At 38.5% G+C, this 20,080-nt stretch overlaps 1 protein-coding gene across 1 annotated transcript in view; it reads left to right on the top strand.

Annotated features, from left to right (window-relative positions):
- Positions 1 to 11,672: 11,672 nt before the first annotated feature.
- Positions 11,673 to 20,080, top strand: part of LOC108924244 (collagen alpha-2(V) chain-like) — a 44,811-nt gene continuing 36,403 nt past the window's right edge. Inside the window, exon 1 of the mRNA XM_018735478.2 lies at positions 11,673 to 11,898. Coding sequence (XP_018590994.1) covers positions 11,808 to 11,898 — 91 coding nt within the window. The 5' untranslated portion in view covers positions 11,673 to 11,807. The remainder of the gene's footprint in view (positions 11,899 to 20,080) is intronic.

Genomic DNA, 20,080 nt, shown 5'->3' with positions numbered 1-20,080 from the left:
CTAACCCATAAGCTATTTCTCAGATGACTAGCTTCACCTTTCTTTCTTTATTAGTTATCCTTCTCTTGGAATGCTATGTATACATTAATTACCTTTGCAGGGACAAGCAACATGTTAAGACTAATCCGCTAATAGCCTGGAAATTACTGTAATAGAGATTAAGAAGACTGTGTAGGTCAATATGGTCAATAAGTGGCCTTGAATAAATTAGAATTTTCGGAATTGAAACACAGTATGTCAAGAACAGCTGAAGATGTTCAATGCTGAGATAGTATGCTTAGCACAGCATTACATTTGCTCATTAGTTTTTCTGAGGCTGAACAAAACTACAGTAGAAAACAGAAGTCTTATTATACACCGATCAGCCACAACATTAAAGCCACCTGCCTAATATTGTGCAGGTCCTCCTCGTGCCGCCAAAACAGCTCTGACCCGTTGAGGCACGGACTGCACAAGACCTCTAAAGGTGTCCTGTGGTATCTGGCACCAAGAGGTCAGTAGCAGATCCTTTAAGTCCTGTGAGTTGTGAGGTGGGGCCTCCATGGATCGGACTTGTTTTTCCAGCACATCCCACAGATGCTCAATTGGACTAAGATCTGGAGAATTTGGAGACCAAGTCAAGACTTTGAACTTTTTTATCAATGTTTGTAGTAGGCATTGCACAGTATCCTGCTGAAAGAGGCCAATGCCATCAGGGAATACCGTTGCCATGAAGGGGTTTACGTGGTCTGCAACAATCTTTAGGTCGGTGGTACATGTCAAAGTAACATCCACATGAATGCCAGGATCCAAGGTTTCCCAGCAGAACATTGCCCAGAGCATCACACTGCCTCCGCCGGCTTGCCTTCTTCACAAAGCGCATCCTGCTGCCATCTCTTCCCCAGGTAAATGACGCAAACGCACCCGGCGGTCCACATGATCTAAGAAAAAACGTGATTCATCAGACCAGGCCACCTTCTTCCGTTGCTCCATGGTCCAGTTCTGATGTTCACGTGCCCATTGTAGGTGCTTTCGACAGTGGACAGGGGTCAGTATGGGCACTGTGAGTGGTCTGTGACTGGTCTGTGGCTATGCAGACCCATACGCAGTAAGCTGTGATGCACTGTGAGTTCTGACACCTTTCTATCATAGCCAGCATTAAGGTTTTCAGAAATTTCTGCTACAGTAGCTTTTCTGTGGGATCGGACAAGACGGACTAGCCATCATACCCACGCGCATCAGTGAGCCCTGGGCGCCCATGGCCCTGTTGCCAGTTCACTGGTTGTCCTTCCTTGGAGCATTTTCGGTAGGTACTAACCACTGCATACCGGGAACACCCCACAAGACCTGCCATTTTAGAGATGCTCCGACCCAGTTGTCTAGCCATCACAATTTGGCCCTTGTCAAAGTTGCTCAGATCTTCAAGCTTGCCCATTTTTCCTGCTTCCAACACATCAAATTCAAGAACTGACTGTTCACTTGCTGCGTAATATATCCCACCCCTTGACAGGTGCCACCGTAATGAATACATGAAAGTGAATAATCAATGTTATTCACTTCACCCGTCAGTAGTTTTAATGTTGTGACTGATCAGTGTAAGCAGGCAGAGCGGCACATAGCGGTCATCTGGTAATCTTTTCTAGAAAACATAAAGAAGTGGGGCTTACTTTCTGAAAAAAATAAGGTGTAAGTATTTAGGTGAATTTTTTTATAATTCAAAAAATATGAGGCTGTTTCACTTTAACCTGTAATACTGCAATTAACTCAAATACCTTAGATAAAGCTGTATATTTAAATTCTGTAAACATTTTATTCATACCATTAAAAACATGTTTCTTTTACTGCTGACTGTAAGATATACAAAAGAACAGAAAATACTGGCCCACAAACAAAACCAAAAGTTGGCAAGAAGTTGTTTTCTTCTTCGCCATCTGTAGTCCTGGAAACAGCATTTTCCAATCTGTCATGAATTGCTTCATTGTCAGAGCTGTTAATGTGTCAAAAGACTATTTTCATGAAGGAATGAATGCCAGATAACATTAAAGGTAAATGAACACAGGTATTTTTCTATGTCATCCATAGTATTCCATTTAAAAGTGACCTCAGAAGCCAAATACTGAGATATACTGTATGCTTTTAATGGCTTCTCATAGTTTGATTCTAAGTCTGAAAGACAGCAAAAACGCACACTAAGTAGCTTCATGTAAAAGTGTATGTAAAGAACAATTTAATAATAACAATAGTTTGATGTGATCCAATGATTTTTTACATTTATATTTATTCATTTTGTAGACACTTTTCTCCAAAGCAAAGTACATCTTAGAGAAAAATACAATATATCTTTCCTATTACATATATCCATTATATTTAATAGATATCTACATCAGTTGTATGTTCATTTGTATTTATTGATCATTTGTGGAACTTTGCTCCTTGTAGCTTTGAAAAGTATAATGTGTTTGAATGTTTCAGTGGCAAAGTTGTTAAAAAAAGCTTGCTGAGTTAACTTGAAAGTCACATATCTTAAGTCTCCAAGCATTTTCTACACATGGCCGCATAATGTGGCCCAGAGCTCTGAAGAATTCCTTATTTCCTTGTCAGGTCCCTGAAGAATTAATGACGGAAGGGAATGAAACAGAGTCTGCTGCTACAGCAAAAGTTAGAAAACAAATAACAGCTGCCATCATTTCCTTAACTTGCATGGAAATCTTTCCACTGTGCATGCTGAGAATAATATGACAGATAATATAGCTAAAAAATTATAATAGAGCTTAAAAATAATACAGTATGTACAAAGGAAAATTGTGAAAACATGGAAAAAATTTAAATAGTGAATGTTGGAGGTTTTGTCAGAAGACAAAACATCAGTGGAATAATACTTCATACCACATTTCCTAAACTGTCCCCATTACCACTAAAAATTACAGCACTTTTTGGATGGTACTCCTGTGCTGAAATGCCTCTGCTCCATCCCAGTCAGTTCTATTCCATCAGGTCATGTCCTTTTGAGATTGCCCTTCCCATGGCTGCAGAACCTTGGGACAGAAATTCACCTCCATCTGGCATCCAGGTGAAATACTGTCAGGCCATTTCTCAGTATAGCTGTATTATATTATATTTGCTGCTATTCTTAAGAACTTAAAGTCAATCTCTATATACGTGACAGCTGGGAGTGTAGTGGTTAGAGCCTTGGGATGCAAAGACTGCAGGTTTGACCCCCACCTCCGGTTGTAGTACCCTTCAGTGTGGTACTCACCCTAAAATTGCTTCAGTAAAAAATTATCCAGCTGTATAAATGGAGAAATAATTGTAATCTTGTTTTATTTGTAACCTTAACATTGTAAGTCAAGAAAAGCACCAGCTAAATGAATAAATGTAAATGTAACTGTAATTAGAAATCGTCTATTAAAGGATAAACCTTTAGGTAGCTACTCGTGTGATGTATATTGGTTTGTAAGGTGGAATGTAATAAATTAACTGCTCTTTGAACATGCGTCTGCATCTAAGTCAATTTCTGTGTTGTAATGAACTTATTGTATTTTTTATGAGATGTATGTCACTTTGGAGAAAAGTGTCTGCTAAATGAATGAATGTAAATGTAAAATATCTAAGCATGAGTGCATTTCTCTTGGCAAAAAAAGGAAAAAAAACTTTTTAGTATAGAGGCAGCAAGCTTTTTATACCTGCATGTACTATTGCCAGATATATCTTACATTGTCACTGTCGGCCATCCTACAAAAGTTTGTGCATGTAAGAAAACAAGAAAAAATGTTTTCCATTTGGGCTATAGTTTTCCGTTCTTGAGGGAAGCACTATCCTTTCCCAGCTGAAGCAGAAAGAATCCTGCAAGGAATTAGGAAGCCATCAATCTTTTAAGGGAACAGTTGTAACACTTGTAGCAAAATTTGAAATATGACATCATTCCTGTACAGGTGTTTATCAGATGTTTTTGCCGCACATCCCTTCTCCCAAACTGTACACTGTACACCACACTTGTAAAAAATTTAAAACTACACGATGAAGAGATCTCAGCAATGTGTCACTACAGAAAATTAATTCCAAAGTGAAGATGTTAAAGTTACTTAAGACTAAGTTACTCATGTTCAATTCTTAGCAAAACTTAGCTAAAATTGAGCAATTGTTATGAAAGGCCATAACTTATGAAAATAAATCTTATCCAAATTCCATAGATTAATATTCCATAAAATTAAAAAAAAAAATTACATAAATGTAATGTAAGAGAAAATGTGCTGGAGAAAAGTAGTGTATACACTAAAATACATAATATGGTCACAACACAAGTAACAGAAACAGACAGTTGTTACACTCAAAAAAGAGACAAGTTTTATAAGAACAAAACACACCTCTTGACAGCAAAAAAGGATAATCATCAGCTACCATGTTTACCAAGCCTCAGTCTCAAATCTAGAATCCCTGCAGTTCAAACGAAAACACAGTTCAATTAACAATACAATTAACAACCAAAAACCGTGGATAACCGCCAAAATCCGAAATAAGATCCGTGTGCGAACTTGCGCGTTTCAGTCCGGAGACACGGACGCGTACAAGAAGAGCAAGCATGAGCTTCGCAAAGCCATCACCAGTGCGAAACAGGAATACAGCAGAAAGATGGAATCAGAGTTTAACTGCACTCAAGATGCACGTAGGCTGTGGCAGGAAATCCAAACATTAACAGATTATAAACCACAGATGTGGACATTGACAGGTGCCGCTCCATCTCTCCCTGACGAACTGAACGCGTTTTATGGCCGCTTCGAGTTCGAGAACAAAGACCCCCCCCGGTGCGGATCCCCACTGCGCTGCATGATAACACCAGTCTCACCGTCTCTGTAGCACAAGTGAGAAAAACCTTTAGCCGTGTCAACATCCGCATAGCTTCTGGTCCGGACGGAATCTCAGGGCGAGTTTTAAAAACATGCAGTGAACAATTGGCTGCTGTGTTCACGGCCATATTTAACACCTCCTTAAAAAGCTCAACTGTACCCAACTGTTTCAAAAACACCACCCTTTTCCCCATTCCTAAGAAAAACAAAGTGAGCTGCCTTAATGACTATCGCCCAATGGCACTGACTTCCATTGCAATGAAATGCTTTGAGAGGCTGGTGCTGGGACACATTAAGGACACCATCCCAGACACTTTGGACCCACTGCAGTTACCTACCGCCACAACAGATCCACCGAAGACGCGATATCACACACACTTTACACCATTCTGTCTCACCTTGATAATAAAAACTGCTATGCAAGGCCATTATTTGTGGACTATAGCTCAGCATTTAACACTGTCATCCCAACCAAGCTGATCCACAAACTACTAGGGCTGGGACTGAGTGCCACATTGTGCAATTGGATCGTGGATTTCCTCACTAACAGACCCCAGCGTGTGCGGATTGGCAGTAATACCTCCTCCCCACTGACTCTTAACACTGGCACTTCACAGGGAAGCGTCCTGAGCCCAGTGCTATATTCCTTATTCACACATGACTGTATGGCCAGGCACAGCACCAACACCATCATAAAGTTTGATAATGATACCGCCATTGCGGGTCTGATCACCAACAACGATGAGATGGCCTACAGAGAGGAAGTGAGGCTCCTGGGAGAGTGGTGCCAGGACAACAACCTGTCTCTTAATCAGCAAAACTAAGGAGGTGGTGATTGACTTCAGGAAACAGGATACGGCTCATGCACCCATCTGCATAGGAGGGCACATTGTAGAGAGGGTCAACAGCTTCAAATTCCTAGGGGTCACCCTCACTGCCAAACTCACATGGATTGAGCATACAGCATCAACCATTTGTCTTTGTCCATAGTCTGTGGAGAAGCATTCAGGAAAATTTTCATGATACATGTACATGGTATTTGTATCTATGACAATGAACTTGAAACTTGAAACGTGAACTTGAAACTATAATCATCATATATCAGGTCATAACTGTAGGGACAAATCTGTAACAATTAGTATGAAACTGTGAAATAGAAACTTGGTGCAATTAGCTCAAAGGGGCATGTGGGACATCCGTGAAGACATTTCACATGGATTTTGATTAGGTTATGGTTATGCCACCAGTTTCATCAGACAGCATTACCCTATAAATTCAGTGACTGACACAAGTCAAATGGAAAAGTAAGTATGCAGTCTTATAAAAACACTGGGTCTAAAAAGTAAAATTTGACTTGTGTTTTATTCCAGCATTTTTTTTTTTTTCTGAAAGCAGTGATGGTCTTCCAACCACCACCTCCTACTTGTTACATTGTTTTGGTGCGTTCATAATACAGTTGAATTCATGAAAACAGCATCAAGTGTATCTTGGCATGAATGATGTCTGGAACTGTACTGGAGGGGTGTAGCAAAATTCTTTTGTGAGAAATTCCTATATATGGTGATTTTTTAAGGGGTGGAAAACACTGGCGACAATCCAGAATACACACACACACACACACACGTATATATATATCCCTGACCACATGACCCCATGTACATGAATACATATACCCATGTATCCTGGAAGATTCCATTATCACCAGGATAGAAGTGCGTAACCACTTCATAACAGTGATCAATAAATCTTAGGAACGTTGCAAAGGTGTATTTTCAGGTATAATAATATGTTTATGTGCTGCAGCCTGACCATAGTCTTCCTCTCTGTGCAACTGCCAACACACTGCACATGTTCATGTCCTTCCATCCTAAACCCACGGAAACATTTCACTGCGCACAAGTTTGCATTTTTGTTCACAATTGTACCTAGTTAATATCTTTCCATCTGGTGTCAACTGCTTAATTATATCAAGAACCACCTTTGATTGCATCTCCTACTTTCAGTTATTGGTATGACTCATTTACTCAACTGTTTCAAGTTCACAATTTATTGTCATATGTACAAGTACTGTGTACAAAGTACGATGAAATTCTTGCTTGAGTGCTTCTTCACAGACTAGAGACAACAAAATAGATAGTACTACACAAAGAAAAGCATTAAATAATGCCAATAACAATAAATAGCCAGAATACTTAAAACTGACAATGCAAATTATGTGCTTGGAGGGATCAGTGGAAATTCTAGTTGCGCAAAGTGGCAGTGTAAAGTCCAATATTGTTGCTGATACCACACATTAGTGAGAGTTGAACACTCTTACAGCATTGGTGTAAAAGCTGTTCCTGTACCTAGCAGTGCAGGTTCGAACAGAGCTGAGTTACTTTCCAGGCGGCAGAAAAAAGTGCTCGTGCGAGGTGGTTATGATCTTTCATGATGTGCATCATCTTCCTGAGGCAACGTGTGGTGTAGATGTCCTGTACTGCTGGCAACTGTGTGCCCATGATTTCCTGAGCTGTTTTGACCACCCTCTGTACAGCTTTCTTGTCCTGTGTGGAGCAGCTGCCACACCAGGATGTAACACACCCTGTGAGGACAGACTCCACAGCACACAGCACTGTTTTGCTATATTGGCAGTTATCCTCACATGCCAAGTAACAGTAAAAAGCAAGATAAGGTCAAAACCAAATGGTTGTAAGACAGTTTTGCCCAGCTGACACTGATGATTTTCTCATAGCAGTGAAGAAATATATTCTGCACATTTAATTTTGGTGTAGCATACTATTGGCACTATTATTTCCGCACTACATAATGTACTGTAGCTTTTCAGCAGCCTTACAACAATAAAGAACAAAACAGAAAGAAAGCATAAATAAAATTATGAACATAAAATATCTAAACATTCGCCTTTGCATTTATTTCTCAATGTAACACTCTAATAACTAATTCTTACAGATAAGATAAAGATAAAAGAAGGAATGTACAGTACTTCTCCAGTAATGCCTGTGTTTTAACATCGTAATTTCGGAATGGCCGCATCTCACCATAACTAAATTCTTCATTGTTTGTGTTTTGCATGAACTTACAGGAGAGAAAGTCAACGGGCCCATGGGGCGTGTCTGTACTTGAACTTTAATGGATTTGGTTCAGACTGTACCTTTCATCAGTGAAGTTCCACACTATTGCTTTGGACAATACCTTTCATATTTAATGAGAGACATCACCCCAAGCCCTTCTTCAGAATATTTGCCCAACCTCTATTCTCTTTCTGAAGGACATTTCTTAATAAGTACAATGTGTTCCCTTACATTTCCGTTACTCGGGGAAATAGCAAAAATGTCATGCATTTTCAGTTTGGATTAAAGAGTCTTTCTGTGTATTTTAAAAAACAGTTTACTCAGTTGACGTAAAACTGATTACTCCAGTCTCAGGTTGCAATTACACAATTTCACTGCATTTTGCTGAAAAACTTTGCAGCCACTACAGAAAAGATCCCCTTTTTGTGGATTACACATTAAAGGGGAAAAAAGAAGAAACTGAATGATGAGTCCTTTTGCAAGTTAGAACAACGCCCTTCAAGCAGGACTCAACATCTTTTGGGTTACTCTAAAACTTGAGAGAAAACTAAAGACCTGGCACTGAATTTGTGCGAAATGTGTTTCTACCCTCCCTGTGGTTGCTTTCTTCATAACCGAATCCTTCGTTGCTCCTCAGGCCAAGCTTACAAAGGCCTGCCATTTCCCTCCTCTGAATGCAAACATAAGTGATGCTTGTGAATCTGGCTGCAGACAGAGTTACTTGGCTGAGGGCCACACCATTTTATGGGCAGGATTACACAAGCACAGCTGCCTTTCTCCTCTGCCTTTGCCCTAGCTTCTCACAGTCACTCTGTTTGGAAAGTAAATCACCTGACTCTTTCAGAACCTTGAGAACATGGAGAACAGCTGTTCCTTGTCAGAAGAACACAGATGCACATGGCTCAGCACCGAGATCTTATTGTGCCAGGTTACATCTAAATTGGACAACTCACTTCGCCCATGATCTCTTAAGTTCACGTGAGGTGTAAATGTTCATCCACTATAACTTTATAATCGTGCCCAGATAACCTTTTATGCTGCTACTCCTGTAATATAATGTAACGTAAATGTTTATATGTATCTCAAAAAAAAGAAATTATTGCTAGGAAGGTGATCAGGAATCGTCGATATTCTGATAAAGTTTTATGCAGCTACTCGTGTGATGAACATTGGTTCATACAGTGGAAAGAAAAACTAACTGTACTTTAGAATCACACAACTGCATCTAAGTCTTTCTTTCTGCTAATGCAATGCACACACTGTATTTTCTAAGAGACAGACAGACAGACAGACAGACAGACAGATAGTCAATCAGTTTTCTTGGGACAAGTTGAGTCATATTGGTGCATAATTAATAACTGATGGAGGAGACAAAAAAAAGCAAAGTGTTGCTGTCCGAGAATGAGGTAAATCCTTGGCAAGGAGCCACATGTAAGAAGTTTTGAACCAAAGCAAGCCTGGTCTGGTTTTCAGTATGCAAGAACTGCAGCTCATTTTTCTAAAGATGTTTGAAATATGTTACTGTGTCCTTTGGAAACCTTATTTTAGGACAGACAACCGAAGGCATCGATAGTAATTAACTGAATATCCATGACAAGCAAATCATATACAGTATATATTTTTAAATTAACATTAGCTTGAAAAAGAATGGAAAGGTTTAAATCTGCAAGCAAAATGTTCAGTGTCCTGTGAGGGGAAAACATGAGCTTGCCCAGGCTGTGCTAAACAAGTGTAGGGAAGTGCTGACCTCTCCTGAGAAGTTTGCTGAGCAGTGGATGGAGCACTATAAGGAACTCCTCAACATGGCAGACATGTGCTCCTACAAGAAGGCAGTATGGAATGGTGGATTAAAAAAAAAAAAAAAAAAAAACCATCACTGTTCTTGACATCATTGTGGTGATCCAAGCCCTCTGTATGGGTGAGGCTTGACTGGAGATGTTAAAGCATTAGAAAGTCTAGGGACAGTGTGGCTCATTTTTCTTCAGTGCGGTACGAAAGGCAGGTCAGGTATCTCTGGATGTACAGCACAGTACTCAGCAAACTTTCTATATTAAAGACAGAGGAGTGGAGGGTGTCTTCCACCTACATAGGGATTCACACTTCTCAGCCTTCCTCGCCAGGACAAATGGAAGGATGGAAGGATGGAATGAAGGAATTACTGATGGAAGAACTGACTGACATTTTTTCTGCACTTCAAATAAATTTCCAGAGGGAAATTCTGGAAGCCCACTGGTCCAGCCAATCTCAGCTCTGCATGACCTTCCCATTTAAATGGGTTTCCTCTCATAGGTCAAAGACACACAATTTAAGTGAACTGGTGACTTTAAATTGCACTTGGTGTGAGACAGCACCCTGTTATGACTGGCACCCCGTCCAGTGTATATACTGTTATGTGCCCAGTGCTTCTTGAAACTGGCTCTGATCTACTGTAATTCTACACTGGATCAATTTACTGTAAATGCTGTAACAGTTTAGCTTCACTATCATATTGTGTATTTTTATTTAATACATATTGTAACTCAACATTATTCGAATTAACAACATATCCTTCACAAAGTTTCGTCACTTTGTCCGTAACTGTATTTCTTAATTAAAATTGTCCTTTATCACTGAAGGAATTATTAAATTTTCTTAAACTTACAATAGCAACTGTGACAATAATCTAAGAAGTTTTTTTTTTTCTTCATTGAGTTACTTCGGGGGGGCGCGGTGGTGCAGTGAGTTGGACCGGGTCCTGCTCTCTGGTGGGTCTGGGGTTCGAGTCCCACTTGGGGTGCCTTGCGACGGACTGGCGTCCCGTCCTGGGTGCGTCCCCTCCCCCTCTGGCCTTACGCCCTGTGTTGCTGGGTTAGGCTCTGGTTCCCAGCGACCCCGTATGGGACAAGCAGTTCCGAAAATGTGTGTGTGTGTATGTGAGTTACTTCATATTTAAAGATCTTCTAATAACTCACTAGGTTTCCCTTTTCAAAAATAAAGTATTATAGTAAATAAAACTGCACGTAGCTTTCCTTGGAAACGAAAAGTAGCTGCTCTTTCAGGCATCGTAACTGTGCTTTTCTGCTTAACTTCTATCTCAGACTTGAGCTAGGGTTTCTTCAGATTTTGCTGTAACAAAGTGAAATTCCTATCTTCACAGAGTATCTGTGTAAACATTTCTGGCAAGTTCAATCTCTGAGAGTGAACTTGGCAAATGTACTTCTCCAAACAAAAAAAAAAAAAAAAAAATTAAAAATCAGAACTTGTGGGAAACCCCATTTTAGCGAGGGAGAATAAAAGACTCCTCCCATAAACACATATGACCTCTCTCTATTACTAAAAAAGTATGGGTTCATTTTTTCCTACTTTTTTTGGATGCATTTTAGTAAAACACCACACATTCAATTTCTTATATACATGTTTTTCCATGGTCACATCTTCCATTTGCTTACAACTGGAATAGTTGGAATGACAAACTTAATTACAATGCAGAATTTCCAGAGAAAAGTCATGTTCTAAGTCTTTGACAGCCCTAAATAAAAAGACAGGATTTACAGCCCCAATCTGCAAGAATCAAGAGGAGGAATATTAATAAATTAAGTTTTATGAAACGTAACCAGATTTTCACTAATTCAGTATAGTGAAGGTTTAGTTTCTTCTTTTTCCATTTTTGTTTTTTTTAACTGAGAAGCTTGTTCATTGTCAGTGTCACAGCTGTGTGTGAGTGGATGATTATGAACACGCTCTCACAAAAGGGGGAGGAAAATTAGGCTTGCCAGCATTCTTATTTAAAGCTGCAACACACAAAAAGTCTGGGCTGGGTCTGCTTGCTGCTTACAGGGAACGGATAACCTATCGACTTCATGGTGCACTGAAAAACTTCTCATTCTTTTTAACCCCCTATTCTGCACAAAAGGACAATTCATGTCTTACAGACATGAAGACCTCTGTGCATTACAGGAGTTTTCTATTTTTTCTTGTTTCTGTGGCTCAGGTTTCATTCATAAGATGCCAGGGTCAAATCATAGGTAAGCAACAAGATTCTGTTGTTTCTGCTGACTTTTTTGTTTAACTTAATTATCCGGATCATAGCACGTAGAGCATGCAGTTCAACTGCAACATTTACTTTTGTACATTAGAAAGCATTGACAGATGTTTTCAAGAGATGTTTACGTTCTTTAACATGTCTTGTTTTTCACTGACTTGCTTATTCTCAGTTGTCATTTGAATTGCAGCTTCCATGACAATGCAATGTAAAAAACCAAGGCTATGTATGGTAAAATGAATGGCTTTGAAAGGCTGTCTTGGTGTACTATTTTAAAAATACAGTCCTTATTAGGACCCAGGAAGATAGGTACCGCTGCTGAGGACGATTCCATGTTAAATCGTTAAGATCAAATCAAAAAGCTCACTTTCTAATGAACTTTGAAAGTCAACATCTGCCAGTGACTGCAGATTCGAGGTGACGGGAAATGGCACGCGAAGCATTTGCACACAAGCTTTGTTATTTTTAGTCGGGATGTTCTTGCAGACATAGTGGAGCAGTTTAGAGTCCTCATCGTGCTGAACAACTTTTGCTTTAACATCTGCAGAGTCTGTTTCAACACTAACCCTCATAGGCCTTTGAAGGAACACAGCTTGCATTTTAATGCAGGACAGATGTGTGGAGACACAAAAAATAAAACTATTGGATCAACATGTTACTGGCACCATAGATTAAACACATTTGGAAGAATTTGCTCTGGGACACCTTACCAGTACTATATCGGTCATTCATGGTGACCTAGATGATGTTTTGCTGTGCATGTGGCACATCATAATTTTGTGTCTAGTTGCATATACAGTAGGTCTTCTCTTAAAAATATTCCCCCTCGTGGTCAAAAAAGGTATCATCACACAGCCTTTTATTGCACATCAGTTCAGTCCAGAGTGCACAGATGCTTGTAGGCCTGTGGATTACCAAAGTGAAAACTGCATGCAAGTTAAAGCACTACCATTTGTCTGCAACGGCTAGTGACATACGGCCACTGTAATTACAGCAAAGCAGCCAAAAAAACCGCAGGCCTTACATCAGCCACATATCACCACAGCCACAGAGCCATACCACACACAATATGGACGTCAGTGACCTTTCAGGGCTTGCAGAGATAGCACCCTTTTTCAAAACACAAGACAAGATTTATCTCTCGTACAGAGTGCAAGGAACATTTATTTGACTGTAACGTCAATGTTTAGCTCAGTTTTTCTCAGAGGTATTTGCAATTGCCATGTTTGGATTTTTTTTTTTTTTTGCGGTGGTGCAGCCGACTAAGGAGCGCTGCGAATGAGCTTCCCTAAGATCTCGTTCCCTTTCGAATGAGATGAATAATGCAATAAAATCCTTTTTATAGTCAAATTAGCTAAGCAGTGATGTTCCTCCTGAACTTGTTGTAAAATGATGCTCGATTCTTGTGAGTAGTTCTGGCTTTGCTACTTTTTAATTTTAAATTTGATCCTTTAACATTCATTGTTTTAATTCAGAATGTTTTTTTATGACACAGAAAGTAATACTTTTAAGGGTGTTTGAGGTGCCCTTTACAGCTGGTTTGGAAGTGTAACTCACCGTGTTTACTGCTGTGAAACCTCCCTTAACATGGCCGGGCGAGAAATTACACTGTGTATTTCACTTTCAATGATACCAGATTTCAGTGAAAACTTTCACTGTCAACAACTTTTTGTCTAGTTATTTCAGTACACAACTCTTTATGGCCAGAAAGAATGAAGAATGAATGGTTTTTGAAATTCTCTCATTTAACAAGCTGGAGTTTGGTGGTCACATAAACAAGTTGCTGTATCAGACTCGTGCCAGGACAAATACCAGACACACCCAGTGATACAATATATAAATAAGACTCCTCCACGTGTGCAAAGCTCGTCTCCATAGCGCAGCCTGTCTCTCGCTTATCTTTTCTCAAAGCACCCTGAAAAGCTGTTTCCAACATCTGCCCAAGAAATGTATATCCAGTACAACCAAGCATCAGAGGCAAAACACGGCCTTACCGATATAAGTAAAGATTCTGTTCTTCAATGTTCATGTTGATTCAAAGAAGCATAACAGAGAACTGACTGTGCTTAAAGGCTCACAAATGTGAATAATTGCAAACAGCAGTTCAGCCTTAGCTACACGCTGGAACACCACAATATTTTTGGGTTTTGTTTTGAAAAAAGACAGATACAATAAAACTCAGTAGTACAGGTCATAAATGATCTTGGAAAAGCAGGCTGGTTTTGTAAAAGAGTGGGCAAAGAGGAATGGAGCAGAGGCAGAAATGATAGTAAGTTTACTGCAAACGTAATAGAAAATGCAGCGAAGCAGAATGACTAAATTGATTTCAGCAAGAAACACACAGATGAGCCAACTAAAGCAACACAGAGACTCAGACATACAAGTTACATTTACAACAGTAAAACTTACCTCATTATTTTCACAGTTATTAGGACTGTACATCTACACTGAAGAAAACAAGCAAATATTCTTGGACATAAAATAAGACAATAAACCACATGAAAGTTGTCATATCTCTTAACTTGGCTTACTAGGCTGCTATATGTGGGTGTTTACATTTGAGGATTAACAAATATGGAGTTACTCGTGCTAGTTTTCACTCATTATTTGCACGTTATGTTAAGTTATGTTGTTATGTTGCACATTACGTTACATTGTTTAATTGATAAAGTTATTTCAGCAAATCAAAGATTTTATTTAGAACTCCCTGTGGTTCCAATAACTATTGCCATATGACAACAGCACACAATAAGTTGCGTTCTTATATTGATTAAATAAATATACACTCGGTCTTCAACTTTCAAACAAAACTGGATCCAAAAGTCTGCTTGCAACTTGATGTGTTCGTAAATTCAAAGTTACTTTTAGCACTACTTCACAAGCAATAAAAGTTTAGTTCAAAGAAGTGTCAAATTAAAAAAAAAATCTTAACACTACATACACACACACATTTTCAGAACCGCTTGTCCCATACGGGGTCGCGGGGAACCGGAGCCAAGCCGGTAACACAGGGCGTAAGGCCGGAGGGGGAGAGGACACACGCAGGACAGGACGCCAGTCCGTCGCAAGGCACCCCAAGCGGGACTCGAACCTCAGACCCACCGAAGAGCAGGGCTGTGGTCCAACCCACTGCGTCACCGCACCCCCATCTTAACACTATAATATTCATTTTTAAAAACATTAAAATTAAAACCAACTTTACATGACTAAAAATAAATAAACTCACATTTAAAGGTAGTTATAGACCACTTCAACCCATAAGCATGTGTAGCAGTGATCATCTTTGTTATTGATCACAGACACTCTAATACATGAGACATCAGCTGGAAACACCTTGAAAGTAAATGCTTTGACTTATGTACTGTTTTTGTGCATTTTACGCCAACCAACATCAAGGTGCATAGCACTGGTTCCTTTCATTCCTCAACAGACATACATTTTACAAAATGAGTACATGAAGAAAAAGCAATTAAAATATGAAAAAAACGTGAAAAATAAGTATTCATATCTTCATAAATTAACTATTAAAAACATTAGTAACACAACGAACTAGTGTATGTGTAGTGCCTGCATTTTGGAGGATAAAAATATATAGTATATAGATAAACATTGCATACACAGTGCTTAATTTTCTTTGCTTTTGATGAATTTATTGCTTTTAAGTACTATATTAGATAAGAAACACTTTTCACGAATCTGGAAAAGTTACTTTATCAGTCATGCTGGAGAGTAGCCTGTAGTGATAAACCTAGATTTCTCTAAACACAGGGAATTTAGGCAATTGTCTTTTAATGGTACACATTTCACATTTATCTGCTCAATGGGAAGTACGATTAAAGTAAATTATGTACACATTTGGCAAAAGATGTTTACCACATGTTTAAAGAGTTGTTTTGGCAGACTCGCATTGTATAAAAACAATCCTCAGTGAAAATGAACAAGAGAGGACATAATATGGTTTAGGTACGTTTCAGAACATCAGGAAAGTCTAGATTCTAGGACTACAGAAACAGAAAATAGTTAACCCTCATTGTACAGCGCTAAAGATCTCAAATTCATTCATGACATTAGAAACCAATCAAGTAGAATTTAGCTCATCTAACATTCATTCTTGCATGTTTGTGTGGTGTGCATAATCATTTCTAAAAGCAAAGTATGGTTTCTGTAATACTTCTACAGAAACCTGAAAAATATTTACAACAGGTGACAAAAACAGATTTTTTTAACAAAATGTGTATTATATTCTATGAATAATAATTGCATGTGAGCTGCAGGTCATCAAAGGTGTTTCCAGACAGTGTTAAGTAATCTGCTATAAAGGTTGAATGGTGCGTGTTTGGCATCTTAAAATGCAGTGTATTGACTCCACTCAGATACTGCTCTTGTAAGCCACCATGGTGTTAACTGCAGGATGTAGTGTTAGAGCATGAATGCTCAAAACAGTACTTGCTCTGTACACTTATTGAGTGGACAGCATAAATAGATTATTATGAAACATAAATTCAATTTGTAGCCATGCAAAATGCAAGCAAGCAAATGCAAAAAAGGATGTATGTATCCTGCAGGACAACTATCCATCGAGTTGCCATGAGTTGACATCAGCTCGACAACACCTAACAACAACATCCTTTGAAATGAGGTACATATATTGTGCCTTCAAAGGATCTTCGCTCTCTTGTAACTTTCTAATATTCTGTAGCTGAAACATAATTCAAATTTCATTAAACTATGAACTCATGTTCTGAACTGCATGACTTAAGCTGGCAATATTCACAACATTTTAAAAAGCCAAACAGTGTAAAGGACTACAATACAATGCTGAAAATGCTCCGAGGGATAAATCAGAAAAAACCTTGGTAAGTGAACAAGAACAAAGTTAATGGCCCTGGGTGACCTCATCATAGATCATGCCTGAATCCAATAGAAAATCTGTGGCTAGACTTGAAGACTGCAGCGCAGAGATGATCTCCAGGCAGCTTGAAAGCGCTTGAGTAGTTCTGCCAAAAAGACTGGGCAAAATTGGCAGGCACTTACCCGAGATGACTCAAAGTTTTAATGCATTTTGAACTGCATTTTTAGGCAGTACATAGTGAAACCGGTATACAGGGACACTGAATCAGGCAAGAAAGACAAAACGGAATCACTATATGTATGCGTGATTGGCCTGTAAATCTGGATATTTTCACTGTTTCAATATGGTGGATTTGCATACCCACAGAACCAGAGAAACTGTAAAGAAATTATGAATTAAAAAGACTACGTTTCACATACAGAGTCCATCAGTTTAGACCATATTCATGTGGGACTTATTTTGTGCGATTTTCCAAACTGATCATAGCAAACCCTGTCTGTATACAGGTGTTTATTCCAAATGAACACAAATAATTATGTTGGACTGAGTTGTTAACTGAATGTGTCATAAGAATAATGTTATTCAGATCAACTAAGCTGTAGGGCTCTGGGTTATTTAAAGTTATTCTCAACCATTTTATGCCAATAAAGACGCTGCAGGAGCCAAAAGATGAGCGGGGAGGTTTCTTGAATAGTAGTAGTCGCTAATTAAACGGCTATTAATTCTGATTGTGCTGCATGATTCATTGTTCTTCGTTTTTCAATAGTTTGATTAGTAACAAAAAAGTTCAGTACTGATTCATTGTTTATCTCAGGAGAGATGGAACTACATGCAACGCTGAACTGGTTTGAAATCACTTTGAAAAGGAAAATATTTTCTGTTAATTTTTTTTTATAAATAGAGCTCTAAGTCCAATTTCAGTCATGTGCCAAAGTGTCGCCTAATGTGATGACAGGCAGTGAATAGTATGTGCTGTTTTGCATTTTTCCAAAAGAGTGACGAAGCAAACTGTGTTAAAATGATGAAGATGATCCAATACACTCTTTATCTACTGGTTTTGTACGATCCACATCCACATGTAATACCTCCAACTCTAAGTTGATGTGCAGTTATCTGCATTTCAAGGAAAAATGATAATTATAATTAAATAATAATTTTTAATCTCTTGTAAGTACACTTTTACTTGGTATTATTAAGCATGTTGAGCATGTGAATTTCATGTGAATTCGGAATTCCAATTCATGTCCTACGATTGCAAGGTGATCACTCTAACCACTGCATTACCTCCGGCCTCAAATGAAGTTATATCATTTACTTGCCAATTAGCTGATTTGTTTATCCTAACAGTCATTAACCATTTATCCTTGTCAGTCTCAGCGATCCAGAGCTTATCCCAAAATCTAGGACGAGTTCATTCTAAAGAGGACACCAGTCCACTGCAGGGTAGCCACCCATGCACACACCACAGGCAATTCGGGACACCAACTCACCTGAAACGCATGTCTTTGGACTGCGTGAAGAATCTAGAGCATCCAGAAAACACCTATGTGAAGGCAGAGAGAACATGCAAATTACACATTGAATGAGAGAAATTTGAACCTGTGCTTAAATAGCACAAATGTTATGAGGCAGCAGCACTGCCCACTGTGCCACACTGGCTAAAAAAATCCCTTCAAAAAACAGCTGAAAGTAAGGCAGCTTTACAGTTGGTTTTGTGCTATAAGAGTCAACTGGTTTTAAGGAGACTAAGTTAAAACATCACCTAAGGAGCTGATAAAAATGTAAAAGCGGAAGTATGCTTTTCCTTTCCAAATGTACTCGAGTAAATGTAAAAAGTATTCATGTCAGAAATTACTCTGAAAAAGTATAACTTTCCTACACATTTGCTTAAGTACAAAAAAGAAAATGTTATCCATCTCTAACATGGACAAATTGTTAAGTTACTAATATTAGTCTGGAGAAATACATAACCTGGTTAGCAAGGACTACAACGGTTTATACTAACTACTGAATTCTAGCTACCTAAAGTCCTTGGGACTAACAGCGCATGGTCCCAAAATCTTCTCATCCTAATTGGATGTAATATAACCTAGTGAATTTACATTTACTTATTTAGCAGGTGCTTGTCTCCAAAGTAACTTCCAATGAACTCTATGTAGTGTTATCAGCCCACACACCTTATTTACCAAGGTGACTTACACTGCTAGATACATTACTTACAATGGGTCAGCAGTAAGTAGTAGTAAGTAGTAAAAAAGCAAAAGCTATGTAAAATGGACATTATCTTTAAATTAGCCCATTCATCATCCTCAGTTCTGTTTGATGGACAATTGTTTCAGATAAAATGAGCTGAATTTTTTGAAGCTTCTCTTAAATTAACGAGACATCCATCTACTGATAAAACCTGGCCATTCAGAACAAGTTACATACAACATGTTCTCTGCTCTTTCTACAGTTGTGCGTTCAGAGATTTTTCGGTGAATCAGAGAAACAAGTAAAATCTGGTAATAATATGCTATGAAAAGTTGCAACAAACAATAGGCAGACTGTTTACCGTAACTAGTAAGTTTCTTAAAACCATTTGAATTGTAGCCTTCAGTTCTTAACCCCATTTGAATTGAGGCCTTGTCTTGTTTTTTAGTTTCATCTGAAAAAAAAAAAAGGAAGTCAAACTCTTTTCTTTGTAATTTGCTCTTTTCCATTTTCATAGGCGCTATAAAGTCATGTTTAAATGAATAAGTAAACTACGACAGTAAAATTCTTTAACTAATGAATGCATAGTCAGAACGAGTAGTTTCAACCGTTTGCAGCACACTTCTCTGAAACAGAAGACTCTGATAAAGGCTTGGCTACAATAAAATACAAGGGTACAAAAACTAATTTTCCTAACAAGAATAAGTTAATGGAAACTCTGAAAGGTTAGGTACACAGCCCTTCAGAAATTACACATATGAAATCTTGATCCCATACATGTTTAATCCAAACCACAACACAATTTATCTGGACGCTGCACTTTTTTCACAGGGTAAAACAACTGGAGTGGAACTGTTTCTCCACAAAGAGAGAGAAAAAATGTCTTAATTCAAGAGAAAACTGCACATAGGGTATACGTACTTTTATACTAAGTTTTGATACAACATGATAAATGACAGAATTGCCAAGCTGTTTCTGTTTAACCATTTTTCATGAATAGAATGGGTGTGGAGATGCACGGATGTATTGAAACAAAACGTGTCTTACAATTTAAAGATTCTAAACTGAAAGACTTGTAAAGATGTACTGTAAAGTTTAAATGTAAGTCATCGAAGGTGCA

Source organism: Scleropages formosus, chromosome 21, assembly GCF_900964775.1.
Source record: "Scleropages formosus chromosome 21, fSclFor1.1, whole genome shotgun sequence".
Lineage (NCBI taxonomy): Eukaryota > Metazoa > Chordata > Actinopteri > Osteoglossiformes > Osteoglossidae > Scleropages > Scleropages formosus.
This window is presented reverse-complemented; position numbering and strand designations above follow the sequence as displayed.